The sequence below is a fragment of the Amblyomma mixtum genome, chromosome 1, assembly GCF_055824585.1.
Source record: "Amblyomma mixtum isolate Tamu chromosome 1, ASM5582458v1, whole genome shotgun sequence".
NCBI lineage: Eukaryota > Metazoa > Arthropoda > Arachnida > Ixodida > Ixodidae > Amblyomma > Amblyomma mixtum.
Window position 1 is genome coordinate 6039439 of NC_143012.1, and position 25833 is coordinate 6065271.

Here is a 25833-nt window from a genome sequence, read left to right on the forward strand (position 1 = left end):
AGTGATGTCTTCGACGCAAATATAAAGCCCAATGTGTTTACTTCCAACGCGTGCAGTGGGAATGCACGACCCGCCGCATTAAGCCCTGCGAGAGTTGCCCGATTCAGGAGCGATTTGGAACGCTGGCAGTGAAAATGAGCCTTTGACAAAGGCTGTACTAGTCAGTTTCCTTCCTTTCTATTTGAGTGAACAAAAAGATCCTGTTGACCTCGTTCACAGTTACAAATAACTACAACTAGGCTGCTTGTCTCATACACGTTGCGCCTCGCCGCGGTGGCTCAGTGGTTACGGCGCTCGGCTGCTGACCCGAAAGACGCGGGTTCGACCCGGCCGTGGCAGCTGAATTTCGATGAAGGCGAAATTCTAGAGGCCCGTGTGCTGTGCGATGTCAGTGCACGTTAAAGAACCCCAGGTGGTCGAAATTTCCGGAGCCCTTCACTACGGCGTCTCTCATAGCCTCAGTCGCTTTGGGACCTTAAACCCCAATAAACCAAACCAATAAACCAATCATACACGTTTCACACGCGGAAATAAATGTTGGCCATAATAATCTATCTTAATTCTGACTGGAGTCCCGCCGTCTCTGTTACTCAATTATTGTATTGGCCGACATGTGTTATTCTTTACAGATAATGCCGCAAAGCTACACATGGGTCTATGGCAGAGTCGGTATAGTGAAAAGCTCCGGATTAATTTCGAACTGCTGGGGTACATCGCCCAGCACAAATGTGTTTTTGCATAAAATTCGCCTGCTGGCAGGAAGGAAGTGATGTCACTAGACCGGAAGTGGCGTCAGTTGTGGTAGAGGCCTCGACAGTTGCTAATGCTATCCCATTCAAAACATGCAACAGAATTAGGAGTCGCATGTGAATTTTTCTTATATTGTTTACTGCCGTTTTGAAATATTGCGTTGTAAGTGCTTGTTTTTCAGATTACCATTGTCGAATGCAATCAGTCCGTTCGTAATGCACACATTTCGTGGTAAACATTTTTTTTTCATGACCGACAGATATGCCAAAGCATTTTTCGAACTTTTAGGCGCACACCGCTGTCTTGGTACTGCTAGTATATCGATAACAGCAGTTGGAGCTGAACTTTATAATTTTTTTTTCCGCCTAAAAATTGCTCCCAGTGAAATGCCAGCAACGTCGCCTATGGAAAATGTAATTTTTATATTTGTAATTCGCCTACCTGGTTGTGAAAAAAATTGTCAAAACGCATTTTTTTTCGCAATTTTTGAGATTTTTTTTAGTTTGCGTCATATTTGAGTTGGAACATTTTTAACAATTAGCTCATGGTTACATGCCCTGATAGTCTACGAATAATTGTCCTTATGGCAAGAAAAGATGCTGCATTCAATTTTTTTTTTCACAAGCTGCAAAGATGGCACATTTTGCACAACAACCGTGGTGGATCAGTGGTTAGGGCGCTCGTCTACTGAGCCGGAGATCCCGGGTTCGAACCCGGCTGCTGCAGCCGCGTTTCGATGGAGGCGAAACGCGAAAGGCGCTGTGTGATGTTAGCGCAGAGTTCTACGAGCAAATGTTCGCTAAAATTACGAGACATTCACAAGAAAGGTCGACAAGAAAACGCGCTACTGACAACTGTCCACCTTTCTTGCGAATGGCTCGTAATTTGCGCTAACATTTGCACGTACAACTATGCACCGACTAGCCCCGCAACAAGTGCTACTTGAGTATGTTAGTGCACTATCAGGATCCTCAGATGGCCTAAATTATTCCGGAGCCCTCCACTACGGCACCTCTTTCTCCTTTCGCGCCCACCTTCCCCCTTCCCTTACGGCGCAGTTCGGGTGCCCACCGACATATGCGAGACAATTACTGTGCCATTTCATTTCCTCAAAAACCAATTTTCGTTTTGCGCAGAATTACTAAAATACGTATGTGCTTTTGCGGCTTGATAGGAAGTAATAACTGAATATGGTGTACGGTTAATGGGGGTTTAACGTCCCAAAGAAACTCAGGCTATGAGGGACGCCGTAGTGAAGGGCTCCGGAAATTTCGACCACCTGGGGTTCTTTAACGTGCACTGACATCGCACAGTACACGGGCTTGTAGAATTTCGACCGCGGCGGCCGGGATCGAACAACGACCGAAGCGGTCGAATTTCGATGGAGTCGAAATTTTAGAGGCCCATTCAGAAAAAGAAATATAGGGTGTTAGGAAAAGCATGGATTTCTTTAGTGAATTCTGAGATGAGATCTAGCTTTGCACTCGTCCACAAAGTTCAAAGCGCAACCACCTGCCCGCAAATTTTTTTTCGCCAAAGATATTCGGGAGTTGACTTCTGAGAGTACAATGAAGCGCTAGAAATTTCTTTGAAGAAATCGGCACGCACCGAGCGCGAAGTGTGGTTCGTTTCGCATGAAATGACCCACTATATAGTTCCAGCGATGGTATATTGCAACAACAACAACAACAAATGAAAAATGCTCCACATGCAAATGCACGCCGTTTTTCGGTGACACTGACGTGTTGTTTGTTCATTCTGACCAGCGCACTAGAGAAGTAGCTGAAGCCTTTCATATTATCAGGAAAGACAAAGGGTGCGTGAGTACGCCATCTGTCACATTGTCTCTTCGAGAAATAAATATGCTACATAGTGAGTAGCTGTTCCGCGGATGCACACGCGCTTTTAAAGCGGTTTTACCTATTACCAGCACTAGGAGTTTGTCGACATTGCGCATGTGCGCTGTTTTTTTCGTGAGTGTATATTATGACGTGCTTCTTCCTAATCAGTTGTAAGTTCAGCGCTGGTTTGTGTGTCTTGTCTCTTCTTGGTCTGTGTGTGTTTGCGCTGTTGAACTACCATTATGAATCGACACCAACTTGCCCAATCTGCAGTCCTTCTCCAGAACTGAGGTTAACTCTCGGCAGGCCACTGACCGAAAGTTCATTTCGAGGTCTCTTCAAAAGCTGAACCCTTGTATGCCATTCGCTCGCCAAACCAAGGAAGATATGAAAAGTTTATTCTTGACCTCCGTCTTGTCTGCTATCCCTCTCCCGCACTCTTGAGCGCATTATAAAGTGTGCCACTGTATTCTCATGCCCGTCAAACGGCGCCGTGTTGTTTCCCGCGCGAGTGCCGCGTGTGTGTCCGTGTCGGGGAAGCTCCGTCGCAGTACATTCTCGTAGCTTCGCACTGTCACGAGCGGAGAGAACAAGGGACAGCCCTTAATTCTACCGTGCGAAAGACCGCGTGCTTCAAACCGTGCGAAAACGCTCTCAACCGGCGCGCGTAGTCGCCGCGGCCTTCACAAATACATTTTTTTCATCCTCGCGTTGTAAGTACGCAGCGCGCAGGTGCTAGCGGACGACAAGGAAACGCGCGCGCTCGGCGCTTTTTGGAGAAGCCGCCAAAACCGCCGCCTAGTAGTAGTCAGAAAAACTCCTTTCTCTTCGTTCCTTGGCACGGACCAAGGCACGGACAAATTGAAACGCCTCTAGCCCCGTCAGGAGAGGGCGCGACCGTCAGCCCCGGCCGGCGGCGGCGCGCGCTAGAGACAGGGGGTAGGGGGGCGGGGGGCTGTCCCAAAACAATGCGCCCTGCGGCGGCATCTCCTGCACCAGCGCGATGAAGACAGGCGCGCGCGACAAGCCGTTGGGGGGGGCGAGAGTTTGCAGGGGGAAGGAAGCCCGTGACCGGTCTGGATGCCTGCCCCGACGCGGGTGGTCCGTGGCGGCCATGCTTCGTTTCACCCCCCCCCCCTCCACCCTCAGGAAAGGGAGGGGGGGGGGGGGGGGACGCCAGACCACCGCCATTCCGACCGCGCAACGCTCACCGACGCGCGCCGCTGCTAGTCCTTCACCGAACTCGCCTCGGAGCAGCAGCAGCGCGCGCCAAAAAGGCACGTCATGGAGCGAGGGGGGCAGCAGTGTGCGCGCTGCTGCTGTCACGCACCTGCTGGGCGCACAGAGGACGTACTGGACCGCTACGCCTTTCGAAACCGAAACCCCCGCACGGCGCAATGCCGCCACCCACACGCAAGGCTGCGAAAAGCCCCACGACGCCCGCCGCTGTGAAGAAGAGTGATAACGGTACCTCGCATAAGATGGCGCCACCGGGTAAAAAAAAAGAAACTTTATATTTGTATGGCGGTGCGATTTGCTTAAAAAATTGGGCCGCCCTTGTGTCCATTTTGGGGATTAGCTAATAAAGGCGTCATTTATGGATTTCAAACACAACTATTGTCAGTTTTTTCTACCCTTATTTTCGTTTCCAGTGTTAGCATCTGGCAAGGGAGCAGAAACTGGTAGATCTGAGCACACATTTTCAAGAGTAGAACAAACGCAGAGTCGACGAAATCTCACCTGCAGAGCGAACCACCGAGTGCGGGCGTTCGTGGCACTGCAAAGGCAGCCCGAAAATGAACCGTAAACGATGGTCATTTTGCTCGCAAAGAAACATATCCCTAGGGCGTGCTTTGTCATTTTCCCAAGCAGACGTCATCGGGTAGTTCAGCTCACGTTGTAGGCTCTTTATCACAGTTCTCCGAAGCCCTAATAAATCAGAGGTGCTTATAACTGTACGACCAGAGCAAGCCGCTTTTACCACAGTATAAATTGTTTACGCAGCAATGCTACATGTGAGGCGCACGCGCTCCAGATAATTGTGTGGAGCTGGACAGAAAAACAGTGGGGTAAGCTAATGGAGACTTTTAGAATAGGGTGACATTATCGTTTAGTGGCATTGAGGAATAGCGGTTGGGGGGGGGGGGGGGGGGGGGGGGCAGTGCGCAGGACAATAACGCCCCTCCCTCCAGTTATTGTACTGTGCCTGCCTGCCCCCCATTTTGTTTCCTGTATGCCCCCTAACCGATAGCGTCACCCTATTCTAATAGTCCCTATTGTACAGAATACAGTACCAAGATAGCTATGGGTGAATTTAATGTTGCGGTTGGTACACATGAACCCTAGGCTGCTGCTGCTGCAAAAAAAGAAAAACTCGACTTGAAAAATGAACAAAAAGTAATGTACGACATTAGCTTGCCGCCATCCTCATTAAAACCTTCACCGCTTAGTGTCTCATCGTACGATCCTACCTTTTCTTCTCAGGCACGCAGCTTAATTTCCCCGACTTCTTTAGCCTTAGGCTTCAATTACCGCCGTCATACGTGCGTGCCCGCACCGCCGCTTCCCCCCAGCGCTGCCTGATGAAGACGTCTCCCTCTGTAGCCCCGAGCAGGTGGGAGCAAAGTCAAGCATTTACGAGCAGTAAGACTCGGCGGAGAATGGACTCAAAGAAGTGGAACAGAAAAGGGGACCCCGGCCATTGTTGCGGGGAGTCAGCGGCGCGGCGATTGCGGGCAGCACGCTAGAGGTGCCCACGGGCGATTCGCTGGCGCGCTTGCTTGCCCGCACCCTCGCCTGTTGCGTACACCGCGTCTCCTGACACGTCCGAGAAACATCTTTCTTTTCCGAAAGAGCCGATCCATAAAAGCGGCCTCCTCTCCTAATCCGCATCTTCGAGCGTGCGATTATGAAAACTTCATCTCGCTGTGTGGTCCGCGCGGGAGAAAAGCACAAAGTGCAAAAAGGTCCTCGCTCGCCGGAGCAGGGGAGCAACGAGGAAGCCGGCACAAAAAGAACCTCCTGCCCACCTCCTTTCTTCATCGTCTCTAGGCGACCGGGAACCAATAGCGTAGCCTGAAAGCTGTCACGTGATGGCTACAGTGGCGCTCTTCTGGACAGCGGCGGCGCCGCTCGGCACTCGTGTGAGCGTGTGTGGTTTTGTAATAGAGATGGCTGTCGGTTGAAATTCTCGGGGTCGAGGAGCAGGCGGCTTCTCGGCCGCCGTGTTGTCCTGCGCGCAGTGCACATTTTCCGGATACATCGGCAGTCGTCCGTCGAAGAACAGTATTACCCTCCTCGTGTGTTTGTGTGGTGGTGGTGTCTGCGTGCGCTTTTGTGGCTCGCGGCTTTTGGCTTCTCTCTCGGTCTCGCGTCCGGAAAAGATCGTCACGTTGTGTTCGATGCAAAACTTGAAACCTGGCGCCGTCGCGCAACGATGTCGACCATCGGCGAGCGTCGGACACTTTTGAGCTGGGCGAGATGAGCCCCAGGTCATCGTCGTATTGCAGGAGGCACGATCTTGGGCTTCTGACGCGGACGAGTTGGACGGATGCTCGCACAGCGCTTCGGCAGATTGAGAAGGTAAGGTTGCTAGGCCGTGGAGAAACATAGGCCCACTTCTCATGACAGGCAGCAGTAATAGCGAGGGCACTTAAATGTGCACCCAGCTGCGGAAGCTGGCTTCCTGGCCGGTCAAACGCAACGCATTGTAATTGCTTTTTGCCGTCCCGGCGGTCCGCTTTCTGCGGAGAGGCCCAGTGGCTTCTGAATACCTGGACTTCGCGCGTATAAGCCGACCAGTCGGACGGTGCCTGCATCAGTGTTCGACATAGGCTGTCAGTTCATTCGTTCTTGCTGCTAACTTGCACGTGTACGCACCCTTGCCGCCTTTGACGGTCGCTAATCGCATTGCACCTATGCGTTAGCTGAAATCGTTCGGTTTGTTGGAATTTAACGTCCCGAAGCAACTCAGGCTATGAGGGCCGCCGTAGTGAAGGGCTCCGGAAATTTCGTTCTTTAACGTGCACTGACATCGCACAGCACACGGGCCTCTAGAATTTCGCCTTCATCGAAATTCAGCCGCCGCGGCCGGGATCGAACCCGCGTCTTTCGGGTCAGCAGCCGAACGCGGTAACCACTGAGCCACCGCGGCGGGGCTAACATAAACGTTAGCTGAAATGTAGTACACGTCTTCGCGTTCTCTGATAACGAAATAGCACGAGCAGTTTACAGTGTGCCAATTTCGCACTGAAATCCGCGAGTTTAACCCAAACCGAAAGCTTTGTCGAGCGCGCCGGAACCGCATCGCGAACCTTATCGGTCCACGCTTGCCCGCAGCGGCCGAGTCGCGTAGTAGTGCACACTCACGACCGCTTCCGCGGTGAGCGGCTCGCGGCATCTTTTACCGCGTGCTCGGGTCTGGTTTTCTCTGACCTCGTTTTATGCACTGCTGTCACGTTGTGTGGTACTTTTTCTCTTTCAAAGTCTCACCCAGCGCCTCCGTCGTCCTTTGCGAGCAAATATATTCTGACTGACATCGACTATTAGCGTGCGGTGCCGACGGCGAAATTATACTTGGGCTGCTCTCGTGTCGCTCTCCTTCGGGCTGCAGTTTACTACGACGCTTGCGTGTATTGCTGCCCGTGCTTACGCGCGGTGCGTTTTTTTCTTATTATTATTATTGCGGGACCGCCTAGCTAGCACATGCTCCGGTATCACGCTGTGAGAAGACAGGCGGGGAACTTTATGGCGCGTTGACTTCGGGTTCGGAGCACCAGGAACGAGTCAGCATTGTTGTTTAGTGCAAGACAATTCCAGAGACCGCTGCGGTGGCCCCGCCGCACGCTGCGGCCCGCAACAAATCGAGCAGCAGCGCAGCTGGCGGATGAACACGTCTCGCGGGCTGACAGCGGCGGCAGCCGGCCCCTCCTTTGGGGAGGCCCCCCTCCCCCCGCGGGGGTCAGGCGTCCCCAATTTTATTTATGGGGGAAGGCGCGCAAGGGGCCCCCAAGATGGATTCCTCGGCGCGGGTGGTCCCCGCACCCCCTCTTCTTCGAAGAAGCCGCCCCCCCCCCCCCCCCCCCCCCCCCATAACCCCCCTCGCGGGAGCTGGCCGGCCGCCTTCGGTACTGCCCCTTTGCCGTGGCGTCTTCGGTGACGTCTCTGTTGAGCGTGGCGTGCTCTTGGAAGCCTGGAAAACGGCGCTTGCCACGGCGTCTCGGCCTGTTCTTTGGTCCACTCTCGCAATAAGCGCGTTTTCAAATATTGCGCGCCTTTGGGGCGGCGCGGGACCAGTGATAGTACGATGGCCGTAATGAGGGGAAGGGAGAAAGAGCGAGCGGTTCGTCTTTTGAGCGCGATGGGATTTGTGCCAGATGCTCCGGCTCTGGAGCAGGCTCGCTTCCGTCATCGAAGTGAAAGTTCCGGCTAGCGAAACCATGTATGACGCTGACTTCTGAACGATGGCTTCGTTTTGTGTTTGCATTCACGGCGCGTATTTGCTCATAGGCGGCTCTGTGTTGGCCGAAGGCCTTCGTGTGAAGGCGGCACTATGTGTGTGGTCCCGCCTTTCCGGAGCCGCTCGGCGGTCAGCCTGGTCCGCGCGCTGCCCACACACGCGCAAGCGCGGAAGTTGCGTAACCGTAAGCCGACACGTGCACGGACCGGAATACGAATCTGTGTACTAAGTTTCTTGTGTGGGCTGGCCGCGGTGCAGTTTAGCTGGCGAATTCGTTTTGTAACTATATGACGCCTTGGCTCCATATAAATATAGGGGTTGGACTTTTCAGTTTAAACGAGTAAAGTACGCCGAATTCCGTTTTTGAAACTTTGTTTTAATTGAAAAAGACCACTATGCTTTACATGCGCCCTGCATGTACTGTCACTCAAGTAGGAATTAGTCAAAAGAGAGAAATGCAAGGTGTGCGAGCGGGGCGTGTGTCTCTCCGCTTACCTGTCGCTGCAGACTGGGACACGATGTACGGGGCTGTTCTACGTCGTCAGCTAGCGTAGCGCTGTTCGTTGTCATACTTTTAAAGCAGTCACTCGCTTAAGCACGTTTCTCATCGCATGTAAACGCGCTCGAAATCGTGCATAAGTAGCTACCGCAACGATTCTGCGGCAGTTCCATCGCCGTCTTCAGCACGCGATTTCTCCCACGCTCTTGATCAACAGCCCAGTGATAACATGGCAACCACCTTTTGAAATCAACTTGCATTTTTGTTCAGCGGTTCTGTCACATCACTGGAAAAAAACAAAAAAGAACTTCGAGATCACTGCGGCTACCCGCATTGGTGCAATGCGAAAGCAAAACGTCGACATATATCGACCAAGACCTACTGAACTACAGACCTGCACATTTGGCGGGGTCCTATGGAGGAGCGTGCGCCAACTTTCGTTAGCTTATTGGCCGTTGAGGGCGCTCGGTTGACCTGTTCGTCTGCTGTCATCATCATCATCGTTTGCCAATTTGCGCAAGATATTTAATACATTTGTTTCGTCTTCTTCTGCTATCTTAACATCAACGATAAAAATATCCACAATAACAAGTTTTTTCGCTCTGTATGAGTACAAAAAACGTCTTTCTTTTTATCCGCTTTCTTTTCGTCAGCACCACCGTGCTAAGCATAGATAAATGGATGTTAATGATTACGTGGACAAACGACGAAACTGCCTTCTTTGAAATAAAATGATGGAGGAGGCCATCTTGTTCAACAGGTATAATGTAGCGCCACGCTTCCCGTAGGTGTCTTTCCCTAGCGGCAAAAGGCATGAACTAGAACATGCGCGCTGGAGCAGTACCAAATGTGCAGGTCTGTAGTTCAGTAGGTCTTGATATCGACGTCCGTGGCTGTTCGGACGTCTATGTACTATATCGACGTCCATGGTGATTTTGACGTCTAAGTGCATTTTCCGCGTTTTTATGCGTTTAATTAATTCACTAATTAACCTCATCAACCAAATTTTTCCCACGGCAACATTTTATCACACACTATCTGTCACAATCACACTTTCACCCATTTATCTTCACAGAGCGACGTAATCGTGCGGACAAAATTGCGGACTCTTTTTGCTGACTCGACAGAGCCGTATAATGCTCTCGCATTAAAAAGAAAGTCCCTAGTAAATGATATTCGCCGAAAAAAAAACTGAAAACTGCGTTTTGAAATGAACTCTTAAAAGAAGTCTGCCGAATTTTCTAAAAATAAAAACCGAAAAGTCCAACCCCTACATGTCATCATCATCAGCCTGACTATGCCCACTGAAGGGCAAAGGCCTCTCCCATGTCTCTCCAGTTAACCCTGTCCTTTGCCAGCTGCAGCCACCGTATCCCATTAACCCGCAATGTGCCCACATTGTTTTGCACGACGTATGTTTATTTTTTAATTCTGTAGTTATGTAGTGTTCTGTAGAAAACGCTATGCCTTCGAATTCACAGCGCAAAGCGGCCTTCTCACTCCTGTGATAATACACGTAAATCTCCTCTTGGAGTACACTTACATTAGTTAAATATTCCTTAATTTTTGCTGTTTTGATTTCAACAGCCAGATAGTGACTCTGATGTCATAGCTGAGTTCTGTTCAGGACTTCACCTCTGAGTGCTGTTCACATGTCGTGCACAGAAACAGCGACATTTTAGCTGCTTATTTATTCGTTTCATTTCGGTACTTTTGGCAGACTGGTGTTAAGACTGTAGGAAATTAAAACAGCGATATATGTCGCAATTTTCTGCACCTCACGTGGCCTAAACTCAATTTTGCAGTCATAATTACCTATCGGCTCTTAAACCGAAACACATCAGTTCATTTTAAATTACTTTATTGAGCGTGGGCAAATTCTATGTGATTATCCACTTGCATACTAATTAATGTACTGCATACGCACCGTTCCATGGATAAAAACATGCAGCTAAATACTTGGTGTCCATATTTCTTGACAACACTGGTATGGTGCCTGTTAACTGGGCATTTAAGTTTTGTAGCTGCGCTGGTTGTTCACCTTTCATTGCAGCGCAGCCGTTCTTATGGAGGTTATAGCAGTTATAGTGTTGCCTTTAAATGTGCAACTGAAGTGCAAAGATACCACTCTTGAGTTATGGTGTTTCCTACGCATTATAGAGTTTTAGCACAGCTCTACATCAAATACATTGCCATGCACACCTAGCCACATTGGCTGTACGGTCGTAGTTACCATGTTTAGTGCACGGCAGTGTTAAAACTCTAAAATCTTTTAGTCTTGCGTGTAGCGCAATTCACGCGTCACACTTGAAAGCAAGGCGATGCCCGGCACTGGTGCAGCGGTATGGCTTAGTAGCCTTCGAAATTTAGTAGTGAACCTCGGACGCGATCGTGCTTGTGGCTTGGTTTGTGTTTGCAGCACTGTCGCCAGCGTTGTGGTTGTGCGTGGCACGGTTTGCACGGGCTAGTACACTTTATATTTCATTTTTTTTTTTGTAAAGTCCCACCACATTGAGTGTTTATCTAGGGCTATATTGCTGCACATTGCTTGGGTGAGAAAAATTGGCTCAACTCTGTCATGGAAAACATGGGAGCGTAAATGACATTCCTGCTCAACTAATTAATTACTCTCGGGCAGTTAGTGGCAAGCGCATGGTGGCCGCATGGCCTGGGGCTTCGATGCAAGTTACGTGCTTGCCAACGAAATGTCAGGCATAAAACTGCAGACTGGAATATGCATGCAGCCTGAATCCGAGTGTAAATTACCCTGCGCACAATGAAATCTGAAGTATGTCCTGGATGCAGTGAAATTAAATTTCATCACCAAATTCGTGTTCCGTAAACTTATGATAGTAGGTATATGTACTGCTGAACTGGCCAAGCATTTTGACCCATATATGCAGTTTAGGCATTGAGCCGACAAAAATATGCACATATAGGAATGCTAAAAGTCGGCATTCAGCCTACAGCCGACATCTGTGGGGCAATTTCTGGCATGTTTCTGTGAGTGTTGTAGGGCTGCTTTCTCGTATTTGCTGGTGTGCTGTCACTCACATAGACTGAAACAATGTGCATGACAGGGCCCCGTCTCACTCGACTGAGACTTCAAGCTCTTGCTAGATTAGTAAGGAACTATGAACAACAGTATGAAATGAGTCTGGATTGATGGAGTGCCATTTAAATATCAGAAATGTGGCTATCGCTAAAAGAAGAAATCTTGTGAATGTAGCTAAGCCAAGTATTACCTGATATTCTGTTCTTTTTAACACTGCGTGGGGTGACATTTCTGTGATGAGTAATTTAATGCAAAGCACAAAAATCTTGCAACAAAGAAACTAAACAGTTTTGAACAGTATTGTTGCAGCAAGCCTAATTTTTGGGCACAAATTTGTAACAGCATCTGTGGCACAAAATAAAATCATTCCCTAACGAGCTCTTCAGTGTTAGCAAGAGCTTTCTGTTTTGATGAATGGGGATATAATTGCGGGGGGTCAGTTTTCAACACCATTATAATGGATATGGAAGGCCGAGGTTTCAAATAGTTACAAGATCGATTGAAAATGGCCATGAGAAAATTGATAGAAAATTGATTTAGTTGATCAGAAATGATGCCAGTTTCTTTATCATTTATCTGTTAGGCTTCGTCCGCACCACATTAAATACCTCCAATTTACCTACAAGGGAGGTATCTCAGAAGGAGAGTTAACATGCAGTTGTTTGGAAAAATAATTGTCACCAGAGCAGATGTTATTGCCTTGAAGAAGTCGTCTGTCACTGCCAGTATACACATTATCCCCATTGTTATATGGCTCAGAAGCTAATGTACTCCTCCGTTTTTCTGCTGCAAAGTGTTGGAATGTGGTGGCTTTATGCACTGGCCATATTTGGATACACACAAAGTGTAGAATTGCCCACATGCTTGGTTGTTAAGGGGGCTGAGGTGAGGTTATAATCCATGGTGCAGTTTTAGACTGTCAATATGTTTTAACTCTACCAGCTGTTTGCATTGCTTGCAGAGACAGGTAGCAGATTTATATCTTCCTGATATCTTCCTTTTAGCTCTCCAGTTGTGCACATAGGCACTATAACACTTCATCTGTGGTGCTCTGCTCTTTTTTCTGGAATAAACGTAAGGAGTTGCTGAAGCACCTAAAGTGTAACATTTCACTGCTGTTGGGGTGCCAGTGTCACTTTTCTTTTTCTTCATGAATGTGGTGTTTTCCTTGCTATCGGCAAGTGCTGTCATTGTCCTTTCCTATTGTAAGGCAGCAGTGTATTTCAATTTATAGGGGTGAACCAGGCAAGTACATTTGCGAAGTTGGTATTTGTCGAAACCCACCACTAAATGTCACCTTTGTGTAAAGTTTGGGCTGAGAAGCAATCCGCCTTTTTCACATGGCCACTCTGCACATGCGCGCCTCTTCTCCTCGTGATCCGCTGGTTGAAGAGAAAACCGCCAGCTCCTACTGAGCATGCGTAATTCATATTTGTGACAGGCGCATGCGACAGATGCGACAGATGGCACATGCTTGCCACTTTGTAGGCACAGCTGGCTCCTTGCGGCACTCGATCGTGCCTGCGTCTCCCACACGCGTTTGTTTTCAACCCGTAGCAGACGGATCTTTGCCGCTCCCCCGAGGGCACGTTTTCTTGTGTAAAAGGCGGATTAGGCCTTTCTTATTTACGATGTACCAAGCAGTGCTTCCTTTTGAGGGAAATGGAAATAGTGCAGAGAGGCAAGAATCCAGGCAAGACATTGGACAGGACGAGTGCTAGACCTGTCCGTATCTTTGCCTAGCTGTGTCATGTCTATTTGCATTATTTCCATTTCTATTGTGTCTTACCAATAAGCCTGACAGTGCACTTTTCTGTTAAAAGGAACAAGCTTTGACATGTCATGTTATATTGCATGCAGGGTCGCGCCAGTGGTGGCCGTTGGTCGCTGCTGGTGCGTGGCCAGCTGCAGGGGCAGCTCGTACAACTGGGTCGCTTCATCGACCGCAACGCGGGCAAGGTACTCTTTGTTGGTCTCCTGGTGCTCGCCACCTTCTGCGTGGGACTCAAGTCGGCGCACGTCGAGACGGACGTTCACAACCTGTGGGTCCAACGCGGGGGTCGTCTTGAGCGGGAACAAGCGTACGTGCGTGCCAACCTTGGGGAGGGCGCGGGCACGAGCAGCCAGCTTGTGATACAGACGGCACCCGCGGGCCGCGACCTCCTGCGACGGCCCGAGGCGCTGCTGTCACATCTGGATGCCCTGTCGCGTGCCACTCAAGTCACGGTGGACATGTTTGAGCTGACGTGGCGTCTTAAGGACTTGTGCTATGCACCCAACTTCCCCACATTTGATGAGAACTACGTTGACGCCATGCTCGAGAAGCTTGTGCCCTGTGTTATAGTGACTCCTCTTGACTGCTTCTGGGAGGGATCGAAGCTGCTGGGGCCGGAGTTTCCTGTTCGCATCCCGTGAGTGGGACATCCTTACTATGTTCACGTCTTCTTGACTCCCGGAGGACAGTGTGTTACCGATGGGCAGGTGGCACTCATTAAAATCACAGTTATCACAAGTCCCTTTTTCTTTTGATGTGCCTCCACCTGAGGTAACGAGATATTAGCTTTACTGCTTCATTAGTGGCTGTTGTTATTTACACTGTATTCACTCTCATAATTTATGCACTTGCATGACAAACACAGTCACTGTTTAAGTTTTCAATGGTTCATGGGCTCATAATTAATGCACCTTGAAATTTTCTAAATCTTTTGGGAAAGAGAGTCTTTGCTATGAGAATTATGGTATGTTGACTCTAACGTTGGTGGCTAGACTAACCACTCCTTCTGTAAGCTCACAGGAGGTGTGTGCTGTGCTTGTCAGTCTAAACCATACTGTTGACGTGGCTTAGTGCTTTAGTGTGGTCAGTGTACAACATACCCAGGAGGTGGTTTTATGGTTTAGCTTGTTCAGGGTTCCTAAACGAGGATGTCCTTTTGTCGTCCAGAGTTCTGGGCTCGAGTGTACAGTGGACTGACCTGAACCCTCAGCGCCTGGTGGCAGACATGCAGAAAGTGGCCAGCTTTGGTGGTTCCTTCCCGTTTGATACCATCCAGGACTTCATGCGAAGGGTGAGATGAAGATGCGCTGCTTGTTCTCCCTCAAAGAAGCCTTGTTTAAGGTAGTGCTCTCTACCAGGCAAACAGGAGTGCCTTTGGAGTGCTCTGAAGAACTGTGATGCACTCTGGAGTGCTCCGAAGAACTATGACGTGCTCTGGAGTGCTCTGAAGAACTGTGATGTACTCCAGAGTGCTCCAAAATCTTCTGGAGTGCTTCAGAATGCTTTAAGTTTCTTGTGAGAGCTTCGTAAAGTGCTCCAAAATTTACAAATTCTCCTAAAGTTATGAAGTGCTCCAAAAGTGTTCTTGTGTTCCTTCCAGTAGTGCTGTAGGAACAGGAGCATAGCAATTTGCCAGTTGTGCAGGAGAACAATCCTTACTGTGCTGAAAAGTGGCTCCGGTGGTCCATGCTTTTTATATTTCTGCTATGCAGACACTACAAACAGCTAGAAGCTAGAAGGGAACAACTTTCATCTTACATTGCTATGGCCTCAGCTTTAGAGGGCTAATCAAAAGCTACAATGGACCTGCTTTGCTTGGCTTCTGTGTGGCTTCTTTCTAGCTATCATGTAATGAGCCCCTTTCCAGCCAACATGGTCCATATTCACATGCTGCCCTGAATATGCCATCAAGAGATTGTTGCGCCACCTTGACCGGGCAATTGTACTTGGTTTTTGCTACAGGCTGGAATCACAACTGCGTATCAGGGAAAGCCCTGCCTGGACCCAAGTGACCCTCGGTGCCCAGAGAGTGCGCCCAACAAGCGGTCAGGTCGAGTGCCCGACATTGGTGCACAGCTAACGGGCGGCTGCTATGGATTTGCCACCAAGTACATGCACTGGCCAGAAGACCTCATTGTGGGGGGTGTGCAAAAGAACCGGTCGGGGCACATTGTTCGGTGAGGCATCTTTTCATTGCATGTGCGGTGGCACACTTGTATGCATGACCTAATACATTGGTTCACCTTAAAGGGACAGTGAGGAGAGCTCTATTAATATTTTTTAAAAAGCAAAATCCGATAGCTCGGCATTTCATGGCTTTGTTGCCACTTGGCCGGCAGCGAAAGGTGCATTTATTTCTAAGAAATTTGGATTCGAGGTTGAAAAAGTTTTTCCCGCCGCTCTGATTCAAACTTGGGATTCTCTTATGACGACACAGGACTAAGTGACGTGAAACATGACGTGCACATGACGTAACGCAGACTCCGTGATTTTTGGCGGCCTGCAGTGCGGCCTAGCTGCAGCCGAAAAGAAAGCTACCGCCGGCCGCACGTTGAAGGCATCTATCGGCTATTGCGGCTGTCGTTACCGTCACTTAGTTTACATTTGCACCGGCGTTTTGCCAGCGTTACGATGGACCCCGTTCTCGAAGTCGTCAACGAAGTTCTCGCAAATAGACACCTTTAGCATACCGTGTACCTTGTTATCGTTAGCGGAATACCGGGAGCCCGCCTAGCGCCGGTGAGCATTGGTCCTGATTGGACCCGATGATGCAGGCGCGTGTGTAGCTGCTGGGTACGTGGCGCCATCTGGCGATGTCAAGGAAATTTGCGCATGCATTGGCTGCGCCTCAGTGATTCGTAGCCTCTCGTGTCCTAGTGTTGCTAGAACCGTTGGTTCTAGCAACACTGTTTTGTCCTATGACGTCATCACGCTTGTACTTGCGAGTTTGGCCTGTGGCAGCGATACCTGTATTTGGGTTCTTGCTCTTTTCTACGTTACAAAAGCATTGTTGTCAGTATGAGTGGCGTTTTTGTAATCAGGAGCTGGTATTCTGTCGATACAAGCCAACTTCAATTTCTCCTCAGTGTCCCTTTAAGGAGATGTACTGTTATGAAAAAATTCAGAGTTTTCATGTGCAATCACAGCTCCCATAGCTTTGCATGGAGCTGCAAGCGATTAATATAATAGTAGAGGAACGTGGCCTGAAAAAAAGATAGAGGTTTATGTGATGACAAGACTTTTTTTAGCCACTGCTAATATCCAATAAATGATGTTTCATGAAGCAGTTATGCAACCATAAGTTATCTTTAAAATAATTACCCTGTTAATCTCCCAAACTAGAACCATGTGACTCAGCAGTGGCCTCGTTCGCTGGGCACTTTTTCCTTCATTAGCAGTGTAACTCGTCCTGCTCTCTATACCGTTCATGTCAGTTGTTCAAGCTGGCTATCCCTCCATATGGTGATTTTATGTTTTGATATATTATCCAACGTTCATGTGTGTAAACCAGATAATAGTAGCAATTATCCAAGGACTGGTTACAAACAGCATTAGGGCTAAACTGCAAAAACAACAAGGCTGCTTCTGAAACCTGATTTGCTTGTTGGTGTGTTGGAGAGTCTTTTTTTTTTTTTTTAAGGCACTGACGGCAGTGTGGGCCTGGTTGCGTGCAGGGCGGAGGCATTGCAATCGGTCGTGCAGCTGATGGCTGAGCGTGACATGTACCTGTACTGGAAGGGACACTACCGAATGGCGCACCTTGACTGGACCACGGACAAGGCACGTGCTGTCCTGGAAGCCTGGCAGCGGAAGTTTGCAGAGGTGGGATGCGACTGAAGAAAATGAGTGCTTGCTCTTTGCACATCAGTGTAAAGTTAGTACAGATGATGTGGGAACAGAGAGCATAGGACATCACTTGTTTTCGAATCTTTGCTTTTAGGAAGTGCAGAAGAGATTTCTGTACACTGGCCATTAGCTACCAGGAACTGGTGGTCAGAATTCCAATACAGTGTTTGTTAACGGAAATGACTGAACAGTGCTAACAGATGGGACAGAAGAGAAGACAGACACATATGCTGACTAGCAAGCAAACGGTTTATTGCAACAGGGAAGGCAACAATATGAAGGGAACATGGCAGGCAGATACACAAGGGATCAAGCATCAGTTGCGGAATGTCAGCAATCAGGCAGTACCAAATGATGTCACTGAATAAGAAACACAAGCTCTTGTGGAATCGGAGCCAACGACGTCTGGCTGAGACACGTGTCACCATAGTTGTGCATGTTGAATAGCTTGCAAATTAGCTGTGAGGTCTCTTCTTTATATTCGGTGATAAGTGAGGTCTTATCAGGAAATACTTTATAGTGTTTGCAGTTTGCAAAGTACCGTATTTACCCAATTCCAACGCGCACCTTTTTTCGGGGAAAATACGTCTCAAAATCGCATGCGCGTTGGATTCGAGTGCAAACCGAAACTGCCCCATAGCTGCCCATCGTAATCGCCATTATACGATGTGGGAGCTCACTAACTGCTGGAAACATGGGAGCACGTTTGCTCGTCGTTTTCTGCGTCGCAGGAGCCGTTTTCAACCGGTGTGGCGCTTGTCATTGGTCGCGTGCTCAGCGACCACGGACCGCGTTCACGACGACGGTATCCCGTGCACTGCCGCGGGCGGACGCCTCATCACTGCCGTTGCACGATCAAGATACGCGGATCGAAGAATATGTTGATGAAACAACGGTTGTCGGAAACGCGTCATTTCGGCGGTAAAGTTCCAAAAACGATGAGACTCCTTTCTGTTTTGCGGCCGACTCTCTGACAGAGATTACATCGTCCGCAGGCGGGGCACGCCGCGCCGCTGACGAGGTCGTGCATCATGCCGATCTCACAGATAACAGCGCTCCCGCGCCCGTTTTTACAGTCGAAGATCTTTATCTTTCGCTCAGACGCACTGACGAAGTCATGGATGCTCCGCAAGAAGTATCGCCGTTGCCGCAGTTAACGCCTAGCAGCAGACGAACCTCCCGTAACCGGAGCTCTCCGCTTGCGCTTGGGGCGTCTTCCTTTATACTGATGCTTTGTCAGGAAATTGCGTGAGCGAAAATCTCGTTTCTCAGTCACATCCATAGCGGAGATAGGAGAAAAACCCGGGCAGAAGCGTTGGTTCACGTCTCGGTGGCGGCAGAACGAAGAAAGAGCGTCTGCGCCCGACCGTGCGGTGGAATGCTCGTAGCCAATGGAACGGCTCCGATCGTACCACGTGATTTGAAGGGCCAGTCGCGACGCTCGACTCGGGCGGGAAACGATCTTTTTTTTCGTATTTTTATCAAGAATGCGCCGCTGCCGAAGTGGCTTCTCGTAGACCATGTCGTAGACGATGGGTAGGCCTACTTCCCCGCGAATATTCAAGAGCGGGCGACGCCGTGGAGCGAAATGCCGCGTTCCCGAAATTCGGTCAAATTCGCACTTTCGCGAGCCACCGCGAGTGCTTTAATAGTATTTTTTACTAACTTCCCATTGATTATTGGCTTTGATTTTTTTACACATAAAAGAAGAGGCTTGGGGGAATACAAAACGCAAGAAAATACAAAATCGACTTTATCGAAAAAAATCGCGGTTTTTTCACCCGCATCTCCCCTTAAAATATAAAAACGGTTGCAAATTATTTTCATTCGTGGAAGTCACATGCACGTTAGAAGCGGGGCTTGTAGTTTTTTTTTTTTTTTTCATTACCAATATCGGGCGCGCGTTAGAATCGGGGCTTGAATTTTTTTTTTTTTTTGGTGCCGTAAATTGGGTGCGCGTTGGAATCGGGGGCGCGTTGGAATTGGGTAAATACGGTATATGACTAAACTATTTTTGCGTGACTGGTTGTATATATCTTTCCCCTGCTTGTGTAGACGGTCATTGAAACAGTTCCCGGTCTCAACGATATAGAATCGGCCACCTGACAAAGGAATCTAACATACAGCACCACAGCAGCAGCTAACAAGCTTCTTTTGGTGCTTTTTTTCACCGGGCAAACATCTTCACTCAGGGTGTTTTGCCTTTTTCATGCTCAGCATTACTAACAGCATATAATCCTTGATGCCAGTCCTGATGTATGCATAACAGATGAATAACAGATGGATGGATGAGGGATGGGTGGTGGTGGAGCCAGTCATGTGATCGTGGCTACTGATCATGTGAAGCAGATATAAGCATGTCAGGGTATGTTCTCTCTTTTTTTTTTTTTTGGTGCTTTGCAAATAACTAAAAGCTGCGGTGAATGGCTGGACAGCTTAAATTAATGGTCAAAGTTGCTGCAAGCACAAAATATTGCTATTTTACCTAAAACTAGGACGCGCAGAAGCTTGGCGGGGTGCACTGTGTTGCGGATGAAATTTACTAATGAGTGAACGCAGCATTGCCTCGCTCTACAGGATGCACCCTGTATATGCCAGAAGCACATCTACTTCCCTGTCTTCCTTTTTCTTTTTTTCATGCTTGCAATGTGCCGCATATTGAGTGCAAATGAATCCTAACTCTTCTTTTTGACGAGAATGCGTGACTAACCAGTTTTTTTTTTCTTTCTCTTCTGGCATGCCTACAGGATCCCAGGGAACCTTGCATGCATGTCAGGTACTGGACTTGAAGCCTTTATGTCTACATTTCTCTCCTTTTGCTGTCTCATGCATGGTCTGCTCTCTTCCTTTGAAAGCTTGAACCTATACCACCTCACTTAATATGTGTGCATGGTGACTTTTGTGCTTGCTAACTGCAATTGAGTATAAGCACAGATATGTGATTCAAGCTGTGTGTCACCTGAAGTGCTTATGAGTTGAATTTCTCATTGCTATTCTGATTGGGTATGGTTAGGGCTGCTCTTGGATCGCCTTTTGCTGAATTCACCTTCAGGGAGACATATGTGCTTTATATTTACTTTTATGAAATTGTTCCACCTCAAGTGAAACCTTGGTCCTGTGGCTGTGTGCGCACATTTGTGTGCGTGTAAGGTAGTTGAAAAATTTTCATGAGCAAGTTGGCAGCTATGGGCAGAATGAGAAGTATTCTTGGGGGGGGGGCAATGCAGGTCACACCATTCTGCATACAATAGATATTGTGGTACCGAATGCTGTGTTCTGTGGAAAAATATGAAGTGAGTGTAAAATATTTTCAGAAAAAAGCTGTTTGAAAGTAACACTTGATTGATTATTCAGGGTTTTCTTCATTTTATATTGTAATTCAATTTTAAAAAAAATGAAGGTCAGTTGGTGTCATTGATCATTTGCTGTTGTTGGGAACACACCAGTGCAAATGACTTGCGCCAGACCGTCTAGAATGGTGATCTTGATTGTAGGTATATGAGACATTAAAACTATAAAGAACTACCAGTGTTCACGGGTTCTCGAGCTTCAATAAAACCAAAGTCATAGTAACCGCCTCTTAGTTGTTAAAAAATGTCAGCCACCATGATCTTGGAGTGGGCAGATAAAACTAAAAGTTCCACTGACCTGGAGCTGGTCATAGAGGTGTAATGTGTAGTTAGTTAATTATGTGTGTCAATCGTACACCACTTTAGTGCTGAGTTGGTTCAGCTTTGATGAACTTGGTTCCAAAGTACATTACTCACTCTTATTCAGTCATATGCAGAGTTTTGGGCTTGCGCTGGCACGTTGCTTTTTGCGCTGGTGTGTTGCTTTTCCGTAATTTGGTCTCTTGGGTTGATGCTACAAGTTTTCATGTTAGTGATGTGGCAGAGTTGGCCAAAATTTAGTTAAGCATGGTGTTAGTGGCTCATTGGCCTTGCCTGGCAAAGGCTTAGTGTTAAAGGCCATAAGTAGGCTACCATCTTGGAAGCATATCTATACAAGCAAGAGCGTCCTTCGTGGATGAGTAGAGTGAATTGCTGTAAAAAAGGGTGCCGAGTCTCTCAGTGATTGTCAAGTTAGGTTGATGTCAAACCATTACAAATAACATGTAACGATTGCCATACCTATTCGTTCATGCAGCAACTAATAACCTGTGTATTTCTATGGTTGCCATATTGTTGTAACAGTTTTAATATTTTGTTTCCTTTCTTGGCACCAGTCTTTGAGGTTCTAGCTATTCATTTGTGCTGTTCAGTTTCAAAGTATTTGTTGCAGCTGTTGTAGCTTGGCCTGTGTGTTTTAAAAGACGGGCATTAAAGACACAGGTGGTTTATCGCTCCTATTCGACTGCCAGGCAGCCCTGACTGTGGCGTCTGTCCCCAGGAGGTGCTGCGGTCCGATGCTTCGTTCGAGTACCGCAACGCGACCCGGCGCCCCATTGGGGAGCTGCACGTCTTCACGGCGACGTCGCTCGCGGACGTCATGAAGGACTTCTCGCAAGTCAGCCCAACACGTGTGGCGCTGGGGTGCCTGCTTATGGTCGTCTACGGCTGCGTCTCCCTGTGGGCAGCTGCTGCCCGAGACAACCCGTGGGGCGGGGCTGTCCTGGGGGCACTCGGGGTGCTGCTGGCGGTTCTGGCAGCAGGAGCAGGCCTGGGCCTGTGTGCCCTGCTTGGGTTGGCATTCAATGCGGCCACCACTCAGGTGCTTCCCCATTTCTTCTCTTTGGTGTACTAGCTTGCATTTGCATGAGCTTACTTGTGAGACATATGCTAGGTCCTTGCGTGATTTGAGCTTGCTCGTGTGCCCTTGAATGTGTACATTGGGTCTTGGGCATGCGCCCTTGAGATATTCTAGGGCTTTGTGTGATGTGTGTGCTCGTGTGTGCATGGTTTTGTATGTCCCCCCCAACAAGTGTCTGGGTTTTTGTGTGACACATGCTTTGTTTGTACATAGATACATGCATTATGGCTTGAACAACATGTGTTTTGACATTGTCTCCTGTGCCACCCTTTCCCTCATTCTCTCTCCCTTCTCCACTCTGCAATAGCATGCCTGAGACACATTCCTATGGCACACATTGTCCTTCTTTCCTGACATTAAACCTCTCTGCTACCGTATTGTTGCTTTTTGTATCTCTCTTTTATTTTTTTAGTTTTAATGTCTAGGTGTTTCTCCAGAAATCCATAAATATACAGCCGTGCCTGTTTAATATGAGCCCCTTCAATATATGGAAGATGCAAATTATGGGCAGTTTTTCTGGGGACCAAACTTTTCAGTGTACGCCTTCTTAGTATGGAAACTCGCAGTCTGGACAGTGGACAGGTTGAAAATGCATGGAGCCCATTGGGATCCATGTATTTTTGTCCCATTAATATGGACAGTGATGAGAACAAAACCTCAAGTGCCTCTATCAGATGTTCCGCCCCTTATATTTTTAGTGCAGAACGCCAGCGAAAGGCAGTGCAAATGTTAAAATGCTATAGTAGTGGTCTCTTTGTGTGTGTGTGGATTCATGGTTTACAGTGGCCAGGTGCCCGGTTGACGTGCCTTCCCATTTGATGTGTTGTATGAATGGCTGCGGAAATCTCTCTGTGCGCTATACATACCGTATAAACGCGTGTAAGGGCCACACTTTTTTTCCAGATTCGGGGGCCAATTTTCGGGGTGCGGCCCATACACGCGACGTACGAAAAAAAAAAAATTTTTTTTAAGCAAAAACACACCAATCAGGGAATGAGCGGCATTTTTTCTACATTCAGTCGTCACTCACGGAGTATTTCGACTCTGAGCTGGTGCTGTGCTCTGGTGCACGCTCATCCCAAAGAAGCCGCGCAGCATGTCCGCTGTCAACGCGTAGCGGTTGCTCCGCATTTCCATCACATAGCAGAGCAGCTCTTTTTTCAGTTCAGGAAACTCGCACGGCTCGCCTCGGAAAGCGCGCTTTTTGCAGCTTGTTTTTCTCAATGCACCCTTTTGATTGCACGATCATCGGACGCACTTCTCGGCCACATCGAATTTCCTGTCCGCCGCACGCTCGCCGCATTCGAGAGCTAACTCCCAGCCGTGTAACTGATAAGGTGCTTGCCCATCGTGCTAAAACTGCATTACCCGGCGGCAGCAGGCGAAAGCCACAACTACGGTGAATGCGAATGCGCTAACACGCCATAAAAGGCTGGAGCTGGCGATACTGATGCCGATGTGGATAATACATGTAGGAAGGAAAGAAAGATGCCGATGTAGATAACGCATGGAGGAAGGAAAGATAACGGGAAGTCGCGGGGGAGAAAAAATTGCCGATGATGATGGCTGTAAAGCCCCTCATTGAGGGGCTTTAGATGGCTGCGGCCTCGGGCGCCATCCATGGACGGTTTTTAGAAGCTCTTGTGCGCGTGCTTGGCCTCCGCGATCGAGCGCACCGTTGTCCACAGCCGGAGCCGATCACAGGCCACGGCTTGTGCATTTAGAAGGCTATTCCCGCCTGGGTCATGGAAAGTTCGGGTGCGGCCCTTACACGGATTTATTTTTTTTTTAAAGATTTCCTTCGGGAAAACGGGGTGCGGCCCATACACGGGTGCGGCCCTTACACGCGTTTATACGGTATATGTTGAAAATCAGATTCAGTAGCTGTTAGCTGAGTGAGGGCAGAGTTCTTGAGATGTTAACAGTTGAAGTAGGAGATACTCCACCACACCTAGAGGCACCATCATGCATGGCTGTCCGCTTTTTTTTTTTTTCAGTTCATGTTTCCTCATTCTCTCTCCCTTCATGTCTTCTTTTTCTTGGGCCAGATGGAAATTACTCCTCTGATGGTGGTTGTTCTCCTGCGGTTTCCTTCTTTTTTGTAGTAATAATACTGGTAAAAATGTACCCAGGTACTCCCATCCTTGGCACTTGGTCTGGCTTTGGACACCCTGTTTCTATTCGACCAAGCATACCGACAAGGGGCTCGCAGCCGGCCTCCTTATGAACGCACTGCTCAGGTGAGATTGGATTGATGCACTAATGTTGGCCATAGCACGTTTCGATGGAGGCTGAACGTAAAAATGCATCTGTGCTGATAAGGAAAGATAACCGATGGTCCTTAAGAGTAATGGAATGGATTCCCAGAGAAGGCAAGCATAGCAGGGGGCGGCCAGAAAATTAGTTGAGTGGATGAGGTTAAAAAGTTTGTGGGAATAGGCGGCCACAGCTGGCACGGGATGGGGTTAAATAGATATGGGAGAGACCTTTGCCGTGCAGTGAGCTTAGTCAGTCTGATGATGATGATGATGATGATGAAGGAGCTCCAGGTGGTTGAAATCAATCCAAAGCCCTCTACTAACATTGTGCCTTGTAGCCCATAACATCACTTCAGCACATAGAAGTAAACCAGTCTGATTGAAATACTGTCAGGATAGTTCCCACTGTATGTTTTGTTGTCAAAATGTGGCTACTGCTTAATGCCCCTGTCAAGCGGGCAAGTTAAGTGCACTTAAGGAGAGTGTACTTCGCTGTAAGTACACTTTGCCGCATCTAAACGACGCAAGTGGAGTGTCACTCGCAGAAGAGTGCACTCTGCTGAGAGTGCGTTCACGGACCACACTTTGCTGGTCGAGTGCGTAGCCTCGACGCCAGCGGTTCCAATGTACAAAATTTATAGTGCATAAAAAGTACTTACAACTTTATTTTACGTGCTATAACACTGTTTTCAGAAAAAAAGTTCCTTTGTTATAGCTACAAGCGAAGCAACAAAACAAGTAAACGCGATCAGATGCAACATTGCCGCCCGTCACCATCTTGTTTGTTGTCAAAATTCTGGATAGTCATGGCTGGTCTTGGCTTTTCTTCTATTTTCATTTTTTTCATTGCTAAAAACTGTTGAACCTCGTTTTATTTGCGCTATCACGTTAAGCAATAAAATATTATGAGTCTTTTTTTCTTTTCCATCGTCCTGTTCAGAAATTCCGCTCAATTTCTGTCGCCATTTTTTTTTTTTTTTACTATGAGTGCACTTTGCTTTCCCGTTTAGCACCGCATAGCCCAAAGTGTCACTCGGGATGCCGAAGCGCACTCTCCGTAAGTGCACTTAACTTGCCCGCTTGACAGGGGTATAACAGAGATTGGGCAGGAGTGTGGACAGTGGACAGGAGACCACTTCCAGAATGAACTTTGAAGCTAATGAGTTAATGAAACGCACTTGTTTCGATAAAAGCATTGTTGAGACAATAGCTAATGTGGCAGCAGCAACCTGGGGCTTTGAAAGGCCTTTACAGTAGTGATGGTTTTGCTTGATGCGATATTTGTCTATGATGTTATTTTCTGAGTGCTGAGGCGCTTGAGTGCAGACGATGAATACTGGAAGAAAAAAAATTATGGTTATTTGCCTAGTTAGGCCAGATGTGAATTAGGTGCGCTAGCAGTTCGGTTTTCATTTCAGTTCCGGTGTTCAGATCCAGTGTTCTTGGACGGCAGTTGTTCGGATAGCGATAATGGTTAATGTCCATATATGCGACATTGGTCGTTCTCTACATTCATAGATCCCTGGACTCTTCTTACCACTCGTGGAGCAGTGGTGCAGTAGTCAAGCAATGCGCCACTGCCCTTCTATTTGCAGTAACGCAT

The 25833-nt window shown here is 48.2% G+C and overlaps 1 protein-coding gene across 1 annotated transcript in view; it reads left to right on the forward strand.

Annotated features, from left to right (window-relative positions):
• The first annotated feature begins 5725 nt into the window (after nt 1-5725).
• Nucleotides 5726-25833, forward strand: part of ptc (protein patched) — a 29691-nt gene continuing 9583 nt past the window's right edge. The window contains exons 1-7 of the mRNA XM_089542042.1: nt 5726-6173; nt 13464-14014; nt 14545-14668; nt 15340-15554; nt 17052-17199; nt 21613-21933; nt 24105-24212. Of these exons, the coding sequence (XP_089398168.1) occupies nt 6072-6173; nt 13464-14014; nt 14545-14668; nt 15340-15554; nt 17052-17199; nt 21613-21933; nt 24105-24212 (1569 nt within the window). The 5' untranslated portion in view covers nt 5726-6071. The remainder of the gene's footprint in view (nt 6174-13463; nt 14015-14544; nt 14669-15339; nt 15555-17051; nt 17200-21612; nt 21934-24104; nt 24213-25833) is intronic.